The sequence below is a fragment of the Rhipicephalus sanguineus genome, chromosome 1 (genome assembly GCF_013339695.2).
Source record: "Rhipicephalus sanguineus isolate Rsan-2018 chromosome 1, BIME_Rsan_1.4, whole genome shotgun sequence".
Classification (NCBI taxonomy): Eukaryota; Metazoa; Arthropoda; class Arachnida; order Ixodida; family Ixodidae; genus Rhipicephalus; species Rhipicephalus sanguineus.
In genome coordinates this window covers 162,753,238-162,778,386 of record NC_051176.1, presented here as the reverse complement: position 1 = coordinate 162,778,386, position 25,149 = coordinate 162,753,238, and the positions used below count along the sequence as shown (strand labels likewise).

Sequence of the window (25,149 nt, the reverse complement as noted above, 5' to 3'; positions counted from 1 at the left end):
GCTCAGGCAAACTACCAGTTTCAATTAAAAAAAATTCACTTGAGGCAGAAAGCTCAGGTTGTGCACGGTCTGAGAAAAGGGGGCTTGGCTACTCATCAGCTGGTCTCGAAAACCTGGTCCTTTTGGCTCAATCAAAATGTGCAAAAACGTGTGGGCCACTGGATATTGTTAAGGAGGGCCTTATCATTTCAAACAAGCAAATAACAAAATTCCGATTATTTTTTTTTTATTTACCCTACCCGGTGTCCTTAAGCTGTCCGATTCTGATCGGATCAGGCAAGCCTACATTATCCCTTTTAGATTTGTGGCCTCTCTGAAGTAAAGTGAATTGAATATTTCCTTCAAGAATGCAAGAGGCAACTCTATCTTGTAGCAAGTTTTTTACTGCTGTTTCAACTGCCTTGTTCACTTCGCAAATGCTCATTGACTCACCCTTCATCTCCTGTTTCTCAGATCTCTAGGCTGAAGACCACATGGCTGGCATTGCGCCAACGGCATACAGACACAGCACTTGCCTATGAGACCAAGCTGCGGCCAGCCCTGAAGAATATGCAGGAATGTAGCAACCCTCAAGCACCCAACACGTGTCTGCCTTACCTGCTTTCTATATTACTCATCCTGGAGCACAGCTTTGAAGGCTTGCTTGTAAATCCATCTGCAGCATCTTCCCAACGCAAGGATACTAGTTCAGAGCTGCTCCTGCTCCCTTGGGAGAACTCAACTGCCGATTATGGCCTTCAGTTGTTGCTTTCACACCTGGAACAACAGCGGCTCGTGACTCAGCAGCTTCCGACATACCGGCGAAACGGCGAGATTGTGTTTGAGAATGTCAAGTTAGATGATATTATGCTGGACCTCTTTAGGACCGAGTTTCATTTGCTATTCCTGTGGGGTGCACGTGGTGCCTCTGTGGCATCGTGTGAAAGACATGCCAAGTTGACACAAGTGTTAGCAGCCATGTCAGTTCGAAGTGAACCGATTGGCACACCTGTGTGATAAAAGGTGGGTGGGTGATGACATGTGCTTGAGCCCAGTGAACAGGTGGCATGAACAAGAATGGCCAGCTGAAGTCATTTTCTTTGCGACAGCAGGGAATGTGGCCCTATCAAAACACAGAAGAGTTTTTAGAGAGCTGAACACAGATTATGAATAGTGATAAGATCACCAGTTGCCAATGCACAGCATTGAAAGCTAGTGCATTCAAGAGAAGTTCATTACAGGAATGTGTATTTTAGATTTCTGAAGCATCAGCTGTAGTGGTGCAGTACCCTGAATGCCCTTTTCTGCCGCGCTTTACTGTGGACAGCTATGACAGCATGCAACAGGTATTTCATCGTATATTGTAGGTGTGTGACAAACATGTCTTACTTGTCACCTTACCACAGAAAGACTTTGCAGTTGAAACTGCTTCTTCACTGATGTGAGTATACACAATACATGAATGTACTACTACTAAACGTGAAGTATAAAAACAATATACACATCATTTTCTCTTACAATGTGCTGTAATTTTTCATGTTAAATATATAGGTAGCATACAGTAGCTTACACAGAACATTATTTCTGAAGGGAAGTAGTGGGCAGGTGTTTTCAACAGATTCATAAACTTTGCAAGCCGTTTCCATTCTGCTGATAGCCTGCTCCTCTTTCTTAAGAGGGTGTCTGCATGAGGATTAACAAAATTTGGGGAGTCTTATGGTATGAAAACACTCCACGTAGTCATTCTCGTTGTCACTCTGGATATAAAATTTTCTTACTAAAACACTAATGCAAGTCGCCTTGCCTGTGTGCAAGCAATCCCAGAGAATTGCTTCAGAATTCCGTAAAGGTGTCTGTTTGAGATAAAACTTAATTTATATTGTAGAAATGGCTCAATTAAAAGAGCCCTGGAATATTTTACTGACCAAAGGGACATTTTAAACTCAAGGCATCACTTAGCTCTATTTGAATAAAGCTTTAGAGGTAAAAGAAAAAAGTTAAGGTCGCATTGCTCAGCACCTTTAAAAAAATTTTTAAACTCCTTTTGCTTACTCACCAAGCGGATCTTGGAGCATTGTGCCACCGCCCATGACCTTGTCAATGTGCTTTACATTAAAGCAAGAGTGTTTCATTGTTACGCCTCCCCGCACCTTCCCACAAAACATCTGTAATAGAATTTGTGTGACCACTAGAACACATACGAAGTGAGGAACACTTAAAGGATCTACTAAAAGCTGTTTCCCAGGCATGCTCCAATTTGCGACATTATTACAGTACAGCTACCAAAATTTTTGATATCATTTCTTCATTCCTTGCTCCTTTTACACCAATAGTAGGCAACCTTTGCTGCTTGTGCTCAGGTGCTTGTTCTCTGTTGTTCCGTATCGCTTGTTCACTTTACACATCATAGGAATTGGGCAAAAGAAAGTGCTTTGGTACGTAGTGTACACTGCTGCTTCTGAAGGGCAAGAGGTAGAGTAAGCATTCTTTAAAAATCTGTTCATAAACCTAAGCTCACACAGGGCATTATAGATTTTTCTTTAAACTGCAGTAAATAGTGGAGGCTTGGGTACATACAAGTTAATAGTAGTTTATTGACATATACTAAACTTGCTAAATTCATAATGTTTGTCATAAGTTCCCAGGCCAGCATCCGTGTGTGTGAGTGTGTTCACAAGTGTTATCACAAGCAGTTGTTTTGGGCAGTGTGGTGGGATTATTGTGTCCTGCAGAGCCTTTGTATAGGGCCAGGATCGTGAAGGAATGTCCTCATTCTCTGAAGCTTTGGAATGCCAGGAATGCAATGGACACCTAGCTACATGATCTAGTAGCAGGTCTGGTCACAAATGTAGCAACTGCAGCATTGCTGTGAACCAGTGTAGAACGTTCCACTGGTTTGCTTTTATGCTACAGCTTTAAAATACTTTGATACCATAGCTAAGTGCATCTTTATTGACTACAAAAAGACGAAAGAAATGAGTGGCTTTTATCTCTAGGCACACAGTAAGCGATCTGCTGTGATTTGAATGCTCACCAATAATCTGCAGATGCGACTACCAACTGTTAATACAGAAAGACTGTATGGGCTCGCGGGGTAATGCTGAGCGCAGTTTAAGGTTAAAAGGACACGAAGGAACATGCAAGTTAAGCCGCATTAGTAAATTGACATTTCTATAATCTTTTAAAAGGACATTGTTGCCAAGAGCAGATCTGCTTGGCAAGCCACAAAACACACACAGTCACGCTCCACTGAAGTTCGTGGAACAACTTCTCGTGAGCACATGAATTTTGAAAGCACTTTTCCCATCTAGTTAATTGTTTCTTGATAAAGAAGGGATGCATTGTGTTCTTACAGTGGAAGGTGTGAAATCTTTTTATGGTGCTAAAATGGACCAAATAGGAAAAGTAGCTTGAAGTCCTATATTTTACTTTGACATGTATTGGTACTGCAGTGGGGTGCAAATTGCGAAAAAGAGAGGCTTAGTGTCCATTTTCCCCACTAGTAGTAAACATTGTGCCACAAGATTGAAAGTACAAGCTTTGAAAGAATACTTCCCTATCCAAGCTGGTTTAGGGCTTGTCTTCAGTATCCGTTTAAAAAATGTTCAGGGGAGTGTTGCGCAAAGTGCATTGTATGGACATTTTCCCCTGTATGTGTGTAAATAATCCTCAGCACCCTTCCATTAAGTGGTAGCCAACCAGTTCCTATCATGTGCCAATACATAGTTTCTACTTTAAGTGAAACTGCTTTAACTGCTTTAAGTGAAAAGGTCAAAAGGAATATGCAGTGTTGGATGTGCTGAAAAAGAACATATCGATAGCTTCCCCCTGCCCTCCCTTCCATTAAAAACGCTGTTGTGCATTGCTGTAGCACTTACTAATTATAAACGAAAAACATACGGTGTATAGTAGTATGCAGGTGACTCATTAAATGGAACCTGAAGGGACCAGTTAGATATGTTCCATTTACTGAGAGATGAACAGGGGTGCAAAATTCAAGTATGCAACAAAATCATACTAGAGGCAGTTGTTCCATTTAAGTATGTATGTTTAAGAGACTTCCATTTACTGAGAGAGTAGTGTTTTATTTGATAAAAATTAAGTCATTTCAGACTCAAATGAGTAGTTTGGCTTGAAAAGTAGGCCACTCCCGGACAGTTTAGACACTGCGGTTTTGTCATGAAGAAGGTTAGAGAGTTATAGTATGACATGCACCTCATTAAGTGAGGTTGCAGTTTATTAGGAAAATGTAATTTCAATGGACTGATTAAATCTATTATATTTATTCACATCTAGAAAACTTTACTTGTACTTGCTGAAATCATAGGGTCTAAATTTTGTCATAAGCTTCTAAAAGTGGTGGTGATAATGGATGTCAACAAGACATGCAAAGGTTCAATAATCAGCTGGTGAATGTTAGAAAAATACAAAGCTTCGATTTTATTAAAAATTTGTAAATGCACACACACACACACACAGTTTTTTTGACAGCTGAATAGCATATGAAAATTTTGTATTGTACAGCTTCTTGAGAGAGTGTTGTATAAAGGATGAATATTGAAATATAGTGTACCATGTATATGCTTTTTCCTGTGCAAGCAAAGTCACATGAGAGTACAGCTGCTTTGTTATGACAGTGAACTTTAACCTTGTACGTAGTGTAGAAGATACCAACCAAGTGTGATGTTTTTGAAAGAGTTGTGTTGTGTGATGATTTTCACCTGTTCTAGTCACAGATTTGTAATGTGTCACGTGATTAAAAGCACTGTGTGTTAGACCAAATGACTCCTGTATGTAAAGCTGAAATAATTTATGACCAATAGTATTGTAGAACAAAACAGGCCTGCACAAAACATGTAGCATAGAATAAGTGCTACCTGGAGAAGTGCCCTTCTCAGAGCTGAAACGCTCAGAGTAAAAGCTGTGATGAGGATGACCTGCGGGGTTGTTTAGGTGAAGCCTCGGCATTGTTTTCACCACTATGAGCTGAACAACCTATTTGGCATTTATGTGTGGCTTGTGCTACCCTCTACTTGCCAGTGTGGCAAGTAGCAATGTTTTTAGAAGGATTAGAGTATTCACCAAGGATTAGAGCATCCATGCAAGAGGTACCGGGTTAGATTCCTGGTGCCGCCATGCACCCACCAGTTTTTCTAATGGGGAGAGAAGTACATCGGCCTGGCGCTCGGTGGTGTGGCTATCTCGAGCAGGTGGCCTCTCCTTTCACTTTCCTTCCTCTAACGATGCTACGCCATGCTCCCATATGGGTTGCATAAGTAAGTCCTATGTTCAAACCACTGTATATGTAATGAAAATTGAGATAACAAGTAGGTGTTAAGAAAGAGCCAGTGAGAGAGAAAAGAAGGCTTTATATATTCACAGCTAAAACAGTAAGTTTTACAACTTCATTTTTTCACCTTGTTTCTTCTTCTCTAAGGCTTTTTCCCTTGCCTGAAAAAAAAAGAATGTAGCATGAAAATCATAAAGCACCAAGAAATACATGCACAGAGGGATGTCCAAAATTCAGAGGAAGCGAACTTATTTGTAAATAGCAACTCCAGTAATATTATTTTAACATTTGCAAACCTCAATAAATTTTTTGTAATAGGTTTTCTTGAGAAGCTTTAATCTGAAAGTACTGGTGTAACTTTTCCACAAATCATATTTTATAAAGGTTCTTGACTCCTGATCCGAAGTGCCCTAATTTCTGTTTGGCACATTGTGACCAATTGCTTTCATGCAGACAATAATATGTACACAGGGCGCAGAAGTCTTGCAAGAAAATTTTTTGCAGGGCCTCTTTTTCTGATTTCACAGTACTCACTGTAGTGCCTAAAATGAAAGAAGCAGGGGCTATATTGAAAGTTGCATGAACTTTGCCCAAAGATGAAGAAAGTTTAGTTGTGTGCAGCACTTATTGCCACAAGTGACCGCATTAAAATTATTTGCTTAAGGTCTTTCCAGAAACTTGCTCTTAAAAACAACAAAAACAAAAACTGAATACAAGGCCTTCCTTGCATCATTATGTAATACAGCAGGCACATGAAATTACTTTTTTTTCCTGCTCCTTATTGTTGCGCTGGCTTTCAGATTATGCATAACGCCCTTTGATATTTTTGGTGCTTAGTGTGGCAGCTTATTGCCAGTCTCCATGTCATAACCACTGATGCCACCTAAAGCCATATGTGGGTTACCCAGTTCAGTTTCAACAGAGTAATCTCTCCTATTCAAGATTGTTTGCAGTCAAACTGAAACAATGTAGGAGGCAAAGGACCAGAAATGACAGTGACATGTTCAAATAGTCGCCAAACTTGGTTGCCTTTAAAAGAGACCACGACACCCCCGTGAACCTCTTCATACTTCTCAGTATCTTGTAATGTATCTATAGCGTTCAGTTCAAGTACCATTGTTAGTACTTATATGGGTGTGCACACCATTTTTACTGAATAACCAGTCGGAAAAATAAGTACATAGGATGACTGTCCATCTGGCCAAGCATTGTAGATTGAGCAAAGGGGCTGTATGTGCATTTTTGCCACCATGAAATGAAACACAGATATGGGAGAAGCAATGCCACAGATGTGCCAACAAGGGATCCAAGTCATAAAAGTCACCACCTAAAACATGTTGCAGTTCAATCAACATCCATTAATTCAACTTCTGAGGGAAATTACAGCAGTTCAGATTATGAAATTCTTCAATTTTTATATTTGAATTTTTATTTATGACACCTTAAGGGTCAACAGACATTATAGAAAGGATTTAAGTGATGAAGAAAATCAAAAAGAATTGAGGGGCTGAATTTTTAGTAACACATCCATGTAGCCAGAAGAGAACAAGACCACAGGGGAATTTCACTGCTTTTATTAACCTACTGGCTGCTAAAACAGGAGAATCGTTGGGTGTAATAATTGGGGCCATGTTGCCAAAGCTAGCAATTCACCAGGTTCGAAGTACTAATAGTTTAAAAAGTAGGCTTGTGCAAATAGTACATTTTAGGTTCGAAGCGAATATTATATATCACACATTATAAAGAAAAAATTAGCATATTTGTCATAACCCAACTAACTTGCACAATATATATATATTTTTTTAATTGAAACAAGGCTAGTTAGTTTATGGCACAAAACCAGCTAAGGCTATGCAGCACCAGTCACCAGGTGTTTAGAAATGAACAATGAAATGAAGCAGTGAAGTGATGCAAACAAGGCATGTGCAAAGGAAGTGCAAGCACCTTTGAATAGTAGCAGGAGTTTACTTTCAGTATAATGCTAGTGATAACCTAGCTGTAAAATATGTTACGTTTTAAAAATTTACTATACTTAAAGCATATAAGCCGGTAAAACAGGCTTTTAAACTAAAAAAAATAAATAAATCGATGCGAGGGTAATATGTTCATTTAACCTTGAAGTGGGGCTTCGCGGCAGTGTGTATTTTCCCTGGAAAAGTGTATTCATGGTATAGCACTGCACCCCTCCACTGCAGTGAAACCACCTTTACAGGGGGGTTACATGCAGACTAATATACACCTATTCGTTCATTTAGAATACTTCGAAATTTCCAATAATTTGAATACGAATAGAAGTGAATTCGAATATTCAAACTGCTCGAATATTTGCACAAGCCTATTAAAAAGCTATTCATGGATGCTACAGCAACCAATACACATTGACAAGTTTAGAAATCTTAATTTATATTTGTAAGATAAACACCCCCTCCCACTAAATGCCAGTTATGTGGGCAGTGGCAGCGCTGTTCAACCCTATCCTGCCACCCTCTCTCATGTAGAAGAGCAGAGTCTCTCATAGCCTGAGTCGCTTTCGGACGTTAAACCCCATAAACCTACCATGTGGAAGCGTGGCCACTAGAGGCACTTAGGTCTAACAGTACATAAAGCCCCTGTACCTTCGGAAAAGTACCACCATAATTTCATCAATGATGCCGCTTCCATCTCTCCTGCACCTCCTATTGGATGACTGCTATCCCGTGAGATAGCATGTGCTTTCACTTCCTCACGTTTTGGTTTTTCACCTCAGCGTCATGCTAAAAGTTCCTCTCTGCTCTTTGTATGCATGCAATGCATCTTTCCATGGTTGCGCTGATTGCAACACTAGCATTCAACACAGCGCAGCCGTAGCCCGATTTAGAAAGTTCACCTAGAATTTCTGGGGGGTGCAACTGTCAACTTTTCGTTCGTGAAAGAAAAAAAAAAAAAAAAAAAACCCAAGAGGTTTCGGAGAGGAGATGGCGGTACTTTTGGAGAGAGGAGACGGTGGTACTTTTCTGTTGGTAGAGAGGCTTTATTTAATGCTACCCTCTGCCATCGCGTGGGCAGGCCAGTCAGGGTGCTGCAGTATGCTCAGTTCTGGGCTAGTCTGTGGCATTTTAACCTAGGCATGTGCTAAATCTCACTGTTTAGCTGTACTATGGCGCACCACTACACACATAAAGCATTTACTTTGGATGTTTCCTTAGCAAACTTATCACGCTCTCATCCTCACAACAAAATCAAATGTCACATGCATTCGTCACGTGCTTAGTGAGAAAGAGTTCAAATTCATGTTAACTACAACATTGTACAGTGACACAAATAAGTCCTTGTTTGAATTCCTGCACAGATGTGCCAGATTCAATGATTTAATGGATGTTAAATGTGCTCTCTATGGGCTGAAGAAGATGCTGATGATTGGCATTGTTCTGCTTCCAGGGGGTAGCAACGTGTAGAGCTTTCCATATTTTTCTGCTGAAAAACAAGTCTCAGCCTACCAAAAATGCCATCAATTCAAACTAGTAGTTCGAGTTTGCGCTGTCCGCGAAACATTAGTTTCGCATCCAAAACCATGTTGCGGTGCAGCAATGGCGCAGCAATTTCCAGTTGGTGCAGATTGGTGCAATTTGCACAGGTTTCCCACCACCAAACTATGGAGAAAGCAGAAGAGGAGAAACTCTCCGAGCACTGCATTTGTACAAGGCCGCTTAACTAAAGCCCAGGCATGGCCAGTGTAGCTCTGATAGAGGGGCGAATGAAAGAATTCCATGCAAAAATTTCACTTCACTTCTGCAGGAACCAATTATAAGGCAACAATCCCCTGCATGGTCTTATTGCTCATCACGACCGAAGAGGACTCATCTACCCGTGCCAGGAGCTGGTGAATGTTCCGAGAGGGCTTCAGAGATTTGCTGACACTTATTCACCATAGAAGCTCTATTTTGAAGCCTTTAAAAGTATGCGTCGAAAGAAACGCCAGAGCACAAGGAGATGCTTCTCCATTTTATTGCAGAAAGCATCTCGCTATGAAAAAATTCATGAAGCCCCTCTCCTTCAACTATGCCGATGGAGCAACAGACAGGAATAGAGCTGCCATACTAAACATTTTGAATGGAAACTGTTGTCATGCACGCAAAAACTGGTTAGTTCTAAATAAATCCATGATGATGTGCTTCATAAGGAATTAGACAATACTTAACAACTCCTTCAGTAAGAGTGAAAACAAAGTAAGCATGGTTGATACTTGTGCCCCTACTGCGCAGAATTCTTGCTTTCGTGCTTGCCCTCCACAGAAAGACTGATTGCTCTGCTTTCAACTCTGTGTCATGCCACTACCGCATGCACACTCTTTACTATTCACTCTGCACTGACGTGGAAAGGAAATTAAAAGAAGGCAAGGTGTGCAGACACGAACACAAGAAAAGAGAACCAGACAATACAAACAATGTCTGGTTCTCTGGTGTTCTGCACACATTACCTCCTTTCACGATGTGAATCCCTACCAACTAGCTCAACCTTCTGTCAACCAAACAAATGACAATTTCCTAAAAGTTATCGCACATATTTTAGCTTTAATGCGCAAGATATTGAATGAGACATCTCCATTGCGTCTCACTCTCTGGCATGGCCAGTCCCAACCCATCAAAGCACTGCACGAGACTGTAAGAGCCTGTTGCCACACGCAATGAAAGCATGCAACTTTACGGATAATCGACAGTGGGAGAGCGAGCCATCTGCCTGGCATCTAGTTAGAGGAGGAATTGGTAGAATGTTTGCATGAGTGTTCGAAAATTTGTGTCCCTTGAAGCAGCAGAATGGGTCCATTTCCCACACCAGATTTTGACAAATGGCGGCAAACAAAATTGAACACTGCAGTGCAAGAAAGTAGAAAATGACAGCTGGTGAGATTGAGAGAAGTGCATTGCTGTTCCCTAGATGCCTTAGAAAAGTGCATCTCTAACTGTCGGTTAAAGTTCATAACTAGCTTTTTTTTTTTTTCAGCAATTGTAACCGTAGAGTATTATTTAAAAAAATGCAGTAGCGGAAGTTTGCATATGCACATGCAGTATAAAAATAGCCAGAAAGAAGGGCCACGTGAGGTATATAATATTTTATAGCTAATGGGTCAATTTTAAAAGCAGGAATGATCTTGAAGTGAGAGAAATTGCTATCTCGAGGAGGGAAATACACAATCTTCACATGACACAAGCGATGTTCTATCAAATGAGCTATGCCTATGGTTGCCCTCTGTCCACTTCTTGGGTGCTAGTTGCATACTAAAGAATTTAGGACTGGATTTTAGGCCTGTTGTTCTGGGCCATTTTAAGACATTAGGAAGTACAGCATTGCATGCATCACACAGAGGCTGTAGGTTCAACTCCCACAACAGTAAGTTACCTCGCCATTCACTTAATTCGTCTTCACAAGGCTTACTGCAAAAGTTTATCCCGACTTATGCACTATATGCATATATCTCCAGTGACACATTCCTTGGCATCACTGTCTCTTCATACAGCTTGGCTTCATACAGCTAATTTAAAGAAGGCATTTTAGGACTGCATCGGATCATAATTGATTCACTGGAACTGGCAGTCTCTACAAACACTATCTTGTATATTTTGGCACTGTTTGCATACACAAGGAACCTGTGTGAGGCAAATTGCACTGCAGTCATGGCTGACTACAGCTTTAGAACTCTGCACTGCCATCACTGTTCCCACCTCCTACGCAAAGGGTTCCAGTTGCACATGAAAAATTTGTAAGTATAAGAAAAAACGCTATAAACATGAACTAATGGAAGCTGCCCAAGGGCATTTCAGTCACGCTGGATAACACAACTTCTTCAACCAAGGAGTTTTCTATTGTATAAATAGGAAAAGGCTTGTGTAGGTTCCTTGAAATATGAGTAAAGGGATGATTTCACAGTTAACAGGATTAGATAAATGGCTGTGTGAAAAAGAAAAAAAAAAAAAGATTTTTAGGTCTGGAAGTCTCACGCTGCCAATTTCTCACAGGGTGGGCGTCCTTCTTAGTGACTTGCAACTTCATTCTGCTGAGCACCTGGCTGGCAGCGCGTTTGTATCTATTTACTGATAGTATACGACAGCAGCAATTTTATGCCTCCCACAGCAGTGACAGACACTCGATTATTTCACCAAGTCTGTGGTGGGTCAAGGTATACCCAAATACCTCGACAGATTATGGAACCACCTTTCAAGATGAGTACCCACAAACCACTGAGTGCCAGGTCAAAATGCTGCACTCTACCATTGTGCCACAACAACGATGGCACAATGGTAGAGTGTGTGCCTCCAATGTGGGAGGCACTGAGTTCAATTCACAGTGCTGCAGGGAAGCCACTGGGTTTTTAGTTGGCAGAGGAGAGCCTCAACTTGATGCTCAATGGTGTGTGGGTACTGACTGTGAAAGGTGGCCCCACAAAGACCTGCAAAGGTCTCTGGGCACACGTTGACTTTGTCGAGTGTTCGTTGCTGTTGTAGGAGGCACAAACTTGTTGCGTCCTGATACCCACCAGTAAAATAGGTACAAACGCACTTCCAGTCAGGTGCTCGGCAGAACGAAGTTTCAAATTGCTTGTGAGGGCACCCACCCTGTGAGAAATTGCGGTGTGGGACTGCATGACCTGAAGATACAGGTCATACACCAACTTTTTGTGTGTTTGTGGTGCACACACACACACACACACGTGTGCACCTGTGTTGCTCTTTTGTTCTGCATCAATTAAAACACTTCTATACCTAAGAAGCACCTGCACGGAACCAGCTTCCAGAGCATGCTTACTTACTCCGGAATTCACACATCAAATCACTTGCGAAACAACCAGTTCATTGGGACACATTACCAAATCCCCCACCATCAGCCACAAGTTACCGAATTTGGGACAGTATACTATAAGCAAAAACCAAGCATAACAAGGAAGTGAACCTGATCATAATTTTTCTGAGGCCTACCATTCACCAACCTTTTCTACTAGAGGCACAAGCTTCTTCTCTTCTGACAGGATTTTCAGAATCTCCATGATGAGTGGCAAATAGTTGTGCTTCCTTCTGATGTTCTCCACCTGGACCAAGCGCATGAAAGCATAGTGGAACCACATATACATAAAGCATGCACTGGCATAATCACAGCTTTTATCTAGCAGCAGGTGTGGCAGGAGCTTGAAAAGCAGTTACTCATTAAGGTAAAGGTGCGTCAAAATTTCACTTCATAATTTTATTGGCCCCCACATTGTCCATACAGCTTAGTTCTGTCACTTACAAATTACATTTTATATACACTATCACATGGCTTTTCAGTGTCTTTATGACACCTTTTTTCAATGTAAAATATTGTAGCCACATTTGCATCAGGTTTGCTACGAAAGCTCTAAAACATTCAATATACTGGCACTATGTGCTCCACATATATTTTAAATATGTTAGCAGTGTAAATGCAATAAATGACATCGGCTACCAGATTTCACTTGCGGAGGCCCGAGTCAGAGCATGCATCATCTAATGTCAAGGTTTCAGAGTTTCGAATTTTTTTAAAAGGACCAACAACCAATTTTTATGGTACCTGTTTCCTATAGCGCAACGGAAAGCTTATTGGTCAGAGTGTCTAATCACTGAATGCTAACGCAGAAAACGCTGGGAAACATTTATAATCCAAAATTTTATCGTGCTGACTATGAAGTCATATGTCATATACACACAACACATGCCGCAAAAAGCGGGAGGTGAGCGCGGGAGGGGTTCATGTTTGTGCCAGCCACTTGCATCGCATGCGTGTACTCCGCATGCATGTGCCGCGGCTCGACATGTCCCACTAGTGGCCGCGAAGGAAGCCCCGCTTCTCAGCGTGCAACAATTTTTTTACCTCAGAAACAGCACAGAATAGAGCAGGGATGGATAATATACACACTCTAATTTTGAGCACTTGTTATGGCGAGCATGAAAGCATCGGACTACGTACAACAAACCACTGATACTGAACGACTCCATAATCCAGCTTCAAGGCTCATCCGCTAGGCTGCGCTACATACCATTTTTTTGTGACTTCTATATGCGATTTAAAAATATAAATCTTACTCTGGTCGCAAAAAGGACGTTAGAATCAGTCACTATAATTCACGGTCTTTTCATTTTCACCAGGATCAAATCGCATGTTCTGGCCAGTTGTCGGTCCCTGTAACTACTTCCCATCTTTCTTGTTCAATTTTGGTTTTCGGGGGCGGGATGAGATGTTTTTACGTGATGTACTTTTTGTGATCTGGGTTGATTGATAAATAGGCATGGATTTGTGAGAATAAACTTTAGTTTGAAGTCAGTGCTCATGTGGTGTTGTTTTCCTTATTGTGTCATCGTCTTTTCGTGCTTCTAGTTTAAGTATGAACTCCTACAAACTCAAATTTCAGTTCTTGTAAGACGAAGAAGTTATTTATTACAGAAGTAATCTGTTATATGGCACACAAGCCTGCCTGTTAAGGGCCACTAAAAGAAGACCAGCAGCATTTAAGTGAGAGCTGCACAAGACATACCATGACACTAATATCCGATGGCTTGCTTTGTTTTATTTTTTGTCGTCCCTCTCTCATTTCCCCATGCAGAGTCGAACCCGCATATACCGAACTCGCAAGAAAACAGGAATTAGTTCGATATATAGGATAATATGATATACAACTTTTAAAGCAGTCATTGTATTTTCAGTGTGCAAGTCAGCTTCACGGCACTGCCCACGATAATGTAATGAAGACGCCTTCATATAATACATATTTTTTTTTGTAGTTGGGGATGCTGGGTTATATGCAGGGGTGGGTTTTTACGCAAGAAAATATGGTATCGATGTAAATAGCGCCTAAAAACCTTCATATGCAGCTATGAGCGCTCGTCTGGCGCCAGAAATGTCTCGTCTGCCTTGGCCCTAATGTCGGCATTGTTTTTCAATATCATACTCAGCGTGCTTCTTGAAATGCTGTATGAATGCGATGTCAGGCTTCTTTTTCCCCTGTTACGACCGTACTGATTATCAGAAGCTTTGTGGAGAACAGTAGGCTCTTCTGTTTTACGGCATCTATCGCATCAACAAAACAAGCAGAGGAGCGAATGTACAGGACGGGCCAGCGGCGCAACGATGAGGAATCATGGGGGAAAGCACATGATGAGAAGCGGTAGTTTCTACTTGCGCCGCATAGCACCATCCTAATCACACCGATCGCACTCCCAAATGGATGCAGGAAAGTCTCCTTCCAAGAGGAAAAGCCGCCAAATATTTGTGAGGGAAAGCCAACTTCTTGGGGTGTTTCACTCTGCCCAATGTTCGATATATCAAGTGTTCCAGCTATTTTCATTCCAGCTATAACAACCAACACGGATTTCGATCCGGCTTTTCGTGTGAATCTCAACTTGTTGAATTCTCGACTGACTTGCACTTAAACCTAGACTCATCCTTTGCAACCGATGTCATTTACCTCGATTTCTCTAAGGCTTTTGACCGCGTTCCTCACCAGCGTCTCATGACTAAACTGTCTTGCCTTTCAATTGATCCGCTGATATTGTCATGGATTCACTGCTTTTTAACTGATCGCTCCCAGTACACCGTCATCGAAGGCCATCCATCTGCCGCCACTAACGTTATCTCCGGAGTCCCACAGGGCTCTGTCCTTGGCCCGCTTCTATTCCTAATCTTCATCAATGATCTTCCTGCTCAAATTTCATCAACCATTCGTTTGTTCGCGGATGATTGCGTTCTCTACCGGCGTATCTCTACTATTAACGATCAGGAATTGCTGCAGGATGACTTAACCTTAATTCAAAACTGGTGCTCGACGTGGCTCATGCAGTTAAACGTTTCAAAATGTAAGTTTATGCACGTGTCCCGTAAGAAATCTAATCTACACTTCCCATACACGATAAACAATACCGCTCTACAACATGTGGAATCTTATAGGTATCTTGGCGTAGAAATAACAGATAATCTAAATTGGTCTAAGCACATCACGTCACTTTCTGCAAGCGTTTCTAGATCACTAGGTTTCATCAGACGATCACTCACATTTGCTTCGCCCACAGTTAAACTTATGGCATACGAAACTTTTATACGCACCAAACTTGAATACGCATCCCCTATCTGGAACCCCCATCAAGAGTACCTAATCGAGGCGTTGGAGGCAATACAAAATCGAGCTGCTCGTTTTATAACTTCCAAATATGATTCTAGATTGAGCGTCACTAACATCAAGAGTTCGATTGGTCTAACCCCTTTGGCATCCCGTCGCAAAATAGCAAGTCTTTGCCTTTTCCATAAGCTGTATTATAACTTTTCTCATTTACGCGAGAGCCTAATCCTGCCGCCCATGAGATCATCACGACGTCTGTTTAATTGTCACAGTGTTCAACGCATTCATGGTTCAACTAACGCCTTCAACAAATCATTTCTACCGACTGCCATATCGGATTGGAATGTACTTCCTGACGGTATTGTTAATGAGGTAAACTGTGTGAAATTCAAAGATTTATTGTTACAGCACCACTGTCAGGAGGACGAGTAGTAGCCCTGTTCTTTGCGCGTTTATACCTGCCTTCCCATTTTCATGTTATGTTTTTATTGTTTTTCTTGCTTTTTCCCCCTTACTGTATTTTTTTTCTTGTTTTTCCAACAGTATTTATGTCATGTGACCTTGTGACCCGTGGTTACCTATTGTTACCCCCCCCCCTTATGTAATGCCCCCTGAGGGGCCCTTAAGGGTAAATAAATGATGATGATGTAGTCGTACATTTTCCTATGCATTGACATTGCAGTGATGCTACCGAGGACTTCTGATTTGGAGCAATTTTTGGAGCAGCAAAATTTCCATTTTGGAGCACTTTGGAGCAGATAATTTTACATCTGGGAGCACTCTGGAGCAGCTAATTTTACATATTGGAGTGCATTAGAGAAGCAAATTGCATTAACATTCAACACCTGAATAATTATTATGGGGCTCTTATGATGAGCTAGAAATATTTCGATTCATTGCAAATCTCATGGGAAAAAATTGTCTCAGGAGAACTCCATATTTCACTCGATAATGCATTGAAAAATAAGGGCTCATGCAGTTGAGTGTTCTGGATTAATCTCTTTGGCGATTATTTTCGACACTAGCAAACAAACAGAATACCGGATAAATAAAATTGTACTTTTTGAAATAAAACTCTAAATACATCTATGTGGTTATCAGCAGACGTGGTAGCCAAACGCAGTGACGTACAACAGTGCCTCAATGCCAAAGAGTCACACTTGTCCCTAATGCATTCCCCTAAGACGACTCCAAGGCGAAAGCCAGGTTCTTTTTCTTCTCGATTGATGTGTTGATCCTCCCCCTCCCTCTTTGCAAGCTTTCTGCACCTCACATGTCTTTGCACTACCTCCATACGTACCGATCACGGAAGCAGTGCAAAGCGACGATGTCATGTGATGATGTCATCACGCGACATTACGATATATGACGCCATGGTGACGTTACCAGTTCTGACGATCTATGACGTCGTGATGACGTCACAAATTTTGACGATCTATGACGTCATGATGATGCCATCACTTGATTATTTTTTGCATAAATTGATTGACGCCGCCGACGGCCAATTTTCGTGTTTGATGAAGCAAAGATCTAAGGCTTTCGCATTAATATTGCGTATTGAACGTTAACAGCCTGGCTGTTAACAACCTGGCCTTACATACCAAACTGTCCTCTATCATGTCACCACTGTGCCGTGCGCGAAACAGCTTCGCTTATCATCCACTTCACAGAGTGGAATGGCTCCTCAATACTTTTTAAATTTTTATTGTGATAACAATTATATATGGACACTCTCAGTGGGTTTCTGCCGTCGCCGTTGCCGTACTTTTCCATATAAAGTCCAAACTGATAGCATCACCACGCGCATTTTACCCGCTGGTAAAAGCTCACGAGCGCTGGCAACGAACGCAGCTGAAGCGGAGATTAAACGAGCCGGCCGTCTCCGTCGCACGGAGAGTGCATGCGATAACATCTTCCCGTGTGTGGGCTTGCAGTCGAATGCTCATCAAACAGAAAGAAAATATCTCTCTTTGATGGGCCCGCCCGTCTTTCGTAACGAGCATGAAGAGACGCCAGGGGAGCGGTGGGGGGACTGCATCGCTCGAAGGGCGCAGTTGCTGGCGCGCGCTATCTCGAGGCATCAGGAGACGGCTCTTAAACCTGCTGTGTTCTCAACGCCTACTTCGCGTTTGGAGAACTCACAGCACGAAAACAGCTTCGGTTCGTGCAGCGGCCATATTCCCTTAAACCAAAGTTTTGTCGAGTTACGCGAGATCGAATCAAAAGGAGTTAGCTGCTAGCCTTACTTCGTATAACAATACAATTTGTTGGTACTGCACTCATTGCTTCGCCCTTAAGCGAAACTTACTTTTTTTAATCGTCAGCTATTGACCCTGGAAAGCGAGGAGCGGACGTGTAACATGGCATAGCCGCTTCACAGTGGGCCGTCAGCGATGGGCCCGCTACTGACAACTGCACATATTAAAACGCAACTGCGGCTTCTCCGACCAGGAGGCATCTTTTTATTAATGAGATGACAGAAAGCAATAAATTCGATTCGGAACCCTATAGCACTGATGAGCTCGAAAGGGCAGGGCCTTTTAAGGGGTATTTACCTCAGAGAAATTACAAACCCGGATGTGCTGGTGGAAGGAATTATGAAAAAGTTCTTCTGGATGAAGATCCATGGATAAAGTATATCTGAGGAAAAGTGTCCATGCGTTCCCACCGTTCACGTGCTCTTCCATAGACGCGAAGCGCGATGTCCAGAAACAGAAGTGACAGACCTTTCAGTGGCACACGTGTAGTTATTACTGAGCATTGCTTTCATTACGTGCCATGCGATGCTTGAAACGAGCTATCAGCAGTGTTTCTGGAACAGGCGACGTCCGCCGATCAATCGCCGCCACACTTTCACGCTGCCGATTGGCCTAGACGTCACAAGCATCTGTGGAGAGCGTATTTTGCTGTCGAGCCGACTTGCACAACATAAGCTGCGTTGGCACCACAATACAACATAATCGGCACGCATGCGCGAGCACTGTTTATTCAGCGGAATAATTCTTCGTCCGTGGTTGTGACTTTGGCGGCCTCAAGATGAAGCTGCACATGTTTTGACGCGCCGGCGGTGCGACTGCTGGTGATAGACTCTTCCAAACCCGAGACTCTGGAGCAGTTTGGCGCAATTTTCATCGATATTATCAGGATGGCGCAGTAAATACAATTTGGCGCACTTTCGCACAGTTGGCGCAGGAGTGGAATCACTTACATTGAAACATTGCCGTGTTCAAAAATAGTCGGATATATAAAGGATAATTCGATTTACCCAAGTTCGATATAGTCGGGTTCGACTATACTGATATTGCAGCAGTGCAATTAGCACACGACTTACAAATTTAACATTCTGTGCATAACTTAATGCTTGTTTAAACCATTGCCAGATATCTTCTATAAAAGGTATATGTCATTCAGCATGCACAGAACAAGTTCCTACTGCAGGTTCAAGGACTGCAGTGTGTGACATTCCAAAACCATCATACCTTGTACCGCTTGCACTTATTCTCTTCTTCTTGGATGAGCATGTGGAGCTTGCTTATCTCAGACTGGACATCATCAGTTTCCATTCCACCAGACTAGAACAAACACGACATATAGCATTAGCAACGAGCTACTTTTTACTCCGATATATCTTGTCCTGCTAAGTGACATCTCCAGATTATAGGCCAGCTTTTCTTTCATAGTATAGCTTCCTACAGACCCCTTGACAACTAAAGCCAAACGTTTATTTCAATCTGCCAAGCTTGCGCTTTAGGTACTTAGTACGACACTCGCAATCTACGATCGCTATGAAACAATGCTGCATGCAGAAAATGTGGCTACTGAATACAATAAAGTCCAAAGTAAGTGTTCTCTTAAAGAAATGAAAAAACTCACAGACAACTGGGCATTCATGCTGTCCAACTGCTTCTGGTATAGGAGCTTTCTGTCTGTGATAAGTGCCATCAGGTTGAAGTGAATTTCCCCTTCATTATATCTAAAAGAAAGAGAGATTAGGGTTTCTAGTGTACAATCACAAGGCTGCACATCACAACTAACTACCACATATTCTCGACCGTAAGGACAGACTTTTCCCAAATTTCCGTCGCTTGCTTTGACAAGCAAGGAAAATAATAGCAAATAATAGCAAGTGCTTCGACAAGCAAGGAAAATAATAGACTAATAAGATTGTATTTCACTTGTTCTTTAAGGGGAATAAATATTGTGATGAAGGAGTGCACCGTTTTTTTCCCTAGGTGCGCTCAAAATTCAGAAATCGCGAAATTGGCGGAAAAGCGTTTTTTGCGGCCGAAATTTGTGTATTTTTTTTCAGGCGAACAATTTTTTTTTTTTTCGCAAAACTAACTGCGAAACCATTGTTCTGGGTGTAATGCCTAGGCCTACAGTAAATTTCATCACAATCGGGAATGGTGACCGGGACCTCGTGTTCGATCTTATCTGGACACACTCTACTTCCCATTTTACAAACAAGAGTGTTTTATGGAACATCACCACAACAACAAATTAAGTCACCTGGGTGCTGAAAATTGCCTGAACACAAAATAGTACGGCGAGTATTTCAGGGTGCTGAAGTGCATGTGCAAAGTGTGAAGGCGTAACAAATAAATTCTTGGCTAAGAAAAAAAAAAATTAGGGGTGTGTGAATATTCAAACTTTCGAATATTGTTTGCCATTCGATTCGATTCGCACCGGAATTTTACTATTAGAAGTATTCGAACATTCCAAAAATAAATATACTGGCTTTATTCGCTTAAAATCAAATCACAGCACTTCTAAATCGTGCGTAAACCCAATTCTCCTCGTAAAATTCAACCTATTGAGAGGTTAACGGCAGTCACCACACCCTGACACTCTTTAGACAAGGTAGCTTGATCACTGCGCACAGACTAGAAAGAGTACAGCATAAAAGTGTGGAGTGCGGCATCTGCTTATACCGCACTTAATCGAATTTAATGCGCATCCAGCTTTCGAGAGTTCTAAATAAATATGTACTGCCGAGCGTAATGTAACAAGATTTTTACAACTATGGCATGCCGCTATGTTGACAATTAGGAGAAAAAAAAAAGGCAAGCACAATGCACCCTCACAGAAAGTGAGAATTATTCTGCTAGCAGTTCCTTTCCTTCAGTGATGCAGCTTTGGTGGCTTTGTCGTGTGCCATTTCAAGGGCAGTTACCTTGACAAGCTCTGTCTAGACAGAGCTGCTTGAGAATGCCTGCAAGCTTGTCATTGAGATCAGAATATTTTCTAATTTTCGGCACGTAAAAACTTTTCCTGGTCGATATGCAGCTGAAGATTTCCCTCCTTTGTTTGCACCCCTCACAGACACAGCTTTTGGGCACGCAGAATAGATGCAACGTAGCTGTCCTCAGCGTGCGAAATAACTTCCCTTTGATATGAGCTTTCATAATGAAAAGGGCGCGTCACCATTTCCACTTCACTAGGAAAAAATTTGATGCATACAGACCATAGTCGAGCCCGAAATGAGCCTAAGCGGACTAGCTCTAAAATGCATTCTGCCGCCATTTTGTGACAGCAATGTCACTACATCTGCCACTGGCGGTTGCTGTTGCTAATACCGCGAACGGTTGCTGTTGCTAATGCCACGGTTTCGTACATGGATCGACTCGTTTTTGCGAAACATGCTTTCTGAATAATGTCTTGGCGCAGCAAAATCAGTCTGTGATATAAAATTCATTAGTATCACCCAAAAACGGCGAAATATCAAGTTATCGAGGCTCGTGGCAACACTGCATGTTACGTCACTTGCGTCACTACGCGACTGCTAGCAGCACAGTTTCGATTTCATGCAGCGGACAGCACGCTGCCACCACGTCTACGGGTTACTGTGCAAAAGGAATTGTTTTATCTTTGGCCATGTCTTGCACTACATTTTAATGCGAAAGCGTTACTTGGCTACGTTTGGGAAAGCCCGCACTCCTTCAGCGTCCGCGAAAGCCGTGTGCAGGAAACATGTGACCTCTCCCACCAGAACTGACGTCGGTGCCAACAACTGCCGCAGAAGCCAGCCACTCACAGCTGCGGAGTAGGAGAGGGAAATCCACACAGCAGATGAGGAACTCCCGAGTGAAAGGGAGCGCGCCCTTGTCTGCCTAATCAATTGGGCCTCCACAGAAGTTGAAGGAGGAGAAGGTGTTGAGGAAAGAGAGTCTTTTCCTTTCACGTGTTAAGGGGGGACGCGGCTTTCGTATCGCAAAAAATGGCAAAAAAATCGATTTTCTGAAAATCATGTTTTCAGTTTCTGGAACCCTTTTTCTATCCGATTCCAAAATATCTACACTGAAAACCACCCAGAAGTGCTTCGAAAAGTTTGTTTTGCCCTCCGAGGTGGCGAAAATTATTGTGGAAATCGCAAAAAAAGAGCGATTTTCAAAAAATTGTAGCTCCGCGATGGCGTGACCGCGAACCAACTTCTTGGGCTTGTTCGAAAGGGCATTTCTCCGTGTTTAAATTCCCCACTTCAGCGGGCTCCTCCATTCAGAAAGAAGCGCACAAAAAGCAAACACTGGAGAGTCGTTCCGAGGCCTCCGATTAGCCGCGTCCGCCATATTGCCCCAGCTCGCCTCGCCATTGGTCCGATGCTCGCTCCGGGAGATCGTCGTCTGCCGATTGCACGTCGCGAGTTCACGGCTTTCGAGAATCGCGCTACTTCTTGACACGTTCGCAATTGTTCTGTGTTCACGGCTCGACGATCACTTAGAATATAATTACGCTTTAGTTTGGAGCTGCAAGAGGAAGTTCGATCTGATTACGATGGTGCGCCGCGCTCCTAGCGAACATCGTAAACGCGAGTCTCGGACCGACTCTAGCGTTGACTTCAGCGTCGGATTCGCGGTTAGATGTTTTGATTTCTGCTTATCAGCACTTCTGACATCGTGACGAAGGCCATCGCGGGACGACTCTTTGTACTCACGACCACGCATTACGCACTTCGAAGCAACGGGCACCACGCCTGCGCACCTACTGCTCGGAGTCGTCACTAGGCCTAACTCCGCTCACGGCGCCGTTTAGCGAGACGAACCCCGAACCTTGCGGGCAAGAACAACGCGCTAGCGTACCTGCGGCTGTGTGCTTCTTCACAAGCGAAGAAGCACATTGCTCGCCGGCATTTCGGAACCGCGGATGGGCGGATCGTCATCGTAGCTTCGCATTCGCGAATCGTCGCCGAACGCCGCCACCAAGCACATCACGCGCCGGCACCACGGACCCCGCGGCCGAACACTTCGCGGTCAGAGTGCTGTCAATAAGCACTAGTGATGTAATTTAGACGTGCTTGGAGCCGTGCTTGGCATCGCCGCAGGCGTTTATGAATGTTTTGAAACAATGAAAGCATCGTAGACTAGCGTTGCCGCGATCGGCCGAATGATAATACGTTTCATACGCGAGAATGGCAAAAGAACGTGTATGAAGCAGGGGGACGAATTTTTATCTGCCCGACTTGCGTCACTAATAAACTGCTCAAAAATCCCTGTGCCACTAACGTCTTGGCCATAACTGTTTGTTATTTGGAACGAAGGCATCGGCTATCACGGTGTGAGCCATTTTCTGTCACAACAAACCTCTCTCTTTATAAAAAATATTCAATGATTAATTGTAATCAATAAGCAAGACACAATTATGCTAATGACAGCATAAATACAAGAAATATGTGTAATTATTTCAGTATATGGCCTTATTAGATTGCAATATCTTCTTTTCTGTCATGTCTATCACACCACTCCTTCATACAGAGAACTTGGTTTGAAATCCATACTGGTTTTTTGTAGATCAAAAAAGAAGGAGGTTATGAAAAAAGAACAAAGGCACACTGGAGAAAGGCCACCTGTCCAAGAAGTGAAACACCATAAAAAAAAGCAAAGACCACAATCTTTAGGTGTTTTAGAGAAGGCCAAACTTTAAATGCAGTTTTCTCAATACTGTTTTTTTGGCATGTTGCTCAGCTCGTGGAGCAGATATCTTGGCAACTACTACACAGATTTTGATTCCGTTTTTTTTTCTTTTAATCCTTGAAGTCTTGTTGACAGGATGACATTATTCTTTACCTTGCTTAGGGCATAGTTTTTTTTGTATGTGATAATTAGTGCATGAGAAGTTCTGATGCAATACATGAAGCTGATGGGGATGTTATTTGTAAAAAAACTAAAAGGAATAGACAATTTTTAATAATGTCATCCTGTGTAGTGTTCTTTTGAGTAAAGATCAAAACCACATGGACCTTCCTGGCATGTTTTGTTACAATCAGGGGTGAGACGGCTGAAATCGATTTGGGAGCAGTTTTGGGAGCAGCAAAATTTCAATTTAGGAGCAGGAGAACCTTGTTTGGGAGCAGTTAGCGGCATTTATTATGTCGTTTTTGGAGCTTGAAAAAACAAATTTGTAGTAACTTGGAGGAACAAGCACATATTTTAATCGGCTTAGAATACACATAACATTCAAAGAGCCTTTGGAGAAAGCTTTTTTTAACGAATTATTGCCAGGTATGAACTACACTACCTTTTTACCAGGGGCGTAGCCAAGGAGGGGGGGGGGTTGGGGGGGTTCAAACCCCCCCCCCCCGAAATTTTTCAGTTTTGCTTGCGTATATAGGCACGCACACATACAAACGCACGCACGAATATACATAAAGTATGGTTGAACCCCCCCCGAAAAAAATTTCTGGCTACGCCCCTGCTTTTTACAAACCACGCAATTTATATAACCCTGGTAACAACATATGAAATAGATAAAAAAAAGTTTTTCCAAGTAGGTTTACTTTACATTTGAAAATAAGAAAAGAAAAAAACATCACACTTCTCAAATAATAAAAAAAAGTCACAGTTTCACCGCAAGGGCGAAGCAATGAATGCGATAGCAACAAATTGTAGTGTTACACGAAGTAAGCCTGGCAGCTAACTGTTTTGTATCCGATCTCGCGAAACTATAAAACGATGGTGTAAGAAAATACGGCCGCCCCAGGGAGCCATGTTCTCCGCATAGTCACTTCGCTTTGAGAGCGCAGCACGTAGAAGCGTATACGAGCCGCCCGCCCCGCTGTGATGGCTTTCGAGATAGCGCGCGCCAGTGATCGCGACCGCGCAAAGTTCAACGTTGCTCCTCGCGCGACACTCCCCCCCCCTCGCGTCTTCGTGTCTTTTAAGGCTTGTTAAAAACGGGCGGGGCGTTTCCTGTCTGCTTCGACGGCAGGCCTTCCGAGCGGGGTGATGATATCGCATGCAGCCTCCGAGCGACGGCAATGGGCCGGCTCGTTTGCTTCGGCCGCGTACGTCGCCTCTGCTCGCGTGCTTTTACCCGCTGTAGAACATACAATTCGCCGGGGGGGGGGGGGGGGATCTTATCAATTTGGACTTCATACCGGAAGGACATGACGGCGACGGCAAGAACCCCTCGAGACTGTCCATATAATTGCTATCGCAATAAAAACTGATTGCACAAGAATTGTATAGTCACATAGCAGTACGTCTTTGAACGGTCAATGAATGATTCCGACTAGCACGCGATTGCGGCGACGCCTTCGCGCGTAACATCAGGAAAGAACAAAAGCGGTATGGCCACCGACGAACGCGCCAGTATGACCACCCCCATAGGCGTGCGCACGAAGGGGGGGGGGGGGGGCAAAGTCGATACCGCCCATACTTTGACTTGATCGGAAGGAGGGGCGCTGCGATTAATATTTGCCCTCCCTGAAGGGCGAACCCTCAGGAAGCTTTCGAATAGCGTACGCAAAGCTTTGCGTTGGCTTTTCGCACAACTGCGCATGCGTCGTACG

General features: G+C 42.9%; 2 protein-coding genes across 3 annotated transcripts in view; one reads left to right on the top strand and one right to left on the bottom strand.

Annotated features, from left to right (window-relative positions):
- LOC119401445 (breast cancer anti-estrogen resistance protein 3 homolog) overlaps window positions 1-4,761 on the top strand; it is a 145,902-nt gene extending 141,141 nt beyond the window's left edge. The window contains exon 11 of the mRNA XM_037668267.2: window positions 454-4,761. Coding sequence (XP_037524195.1) covers window positions 454-996 — 543 coding nt within the window. The 3' untranslated portion in view covers window positions 997-4,761. The remainder of the gene's footprint in view (window positions 1-453) is intronic.
- Window positions 4,762-5,332: 571 nt separating this feature from the next.
- Window positions 5,333-25,149, bottom strand: part of LOC119401459 (ubiquitin carboxyl-terminal hydrolase isozyme L5) — a 29,003-nt gene continuing 9,186 nt past the window's right edge. Inside the window, exons 8-11 of one of the 2 annotated variants that reach the window (XM_037668291.2) lie at window positions 19,239-19,338; window positions 18,845-18,937; window positions 12,231-12,329; window positions 5,333-5,430 (exon numbers count right to left, since the gene is read on the bottom strand). In XM_037668291.2, coding sequence (XP_037524219.1) covers window positions 5,377-5,430; window positions 12,231-12,329; window positions 18,845-18,937; window positions 19,239-19,338 — 346 coding nt within the window. In that variant the 3' untranslated portion in view covers window positions 5,333-5,376. Of the gene's footprint in view, window positions 5,431-12,219; window positions 12,330-18,844; window positions 18,938-19,238; window positions 19,339-25,149 lie in introns of both variants that reach the window. The other variant, XM_037668300.2, reaches the window with a different exon arrangement.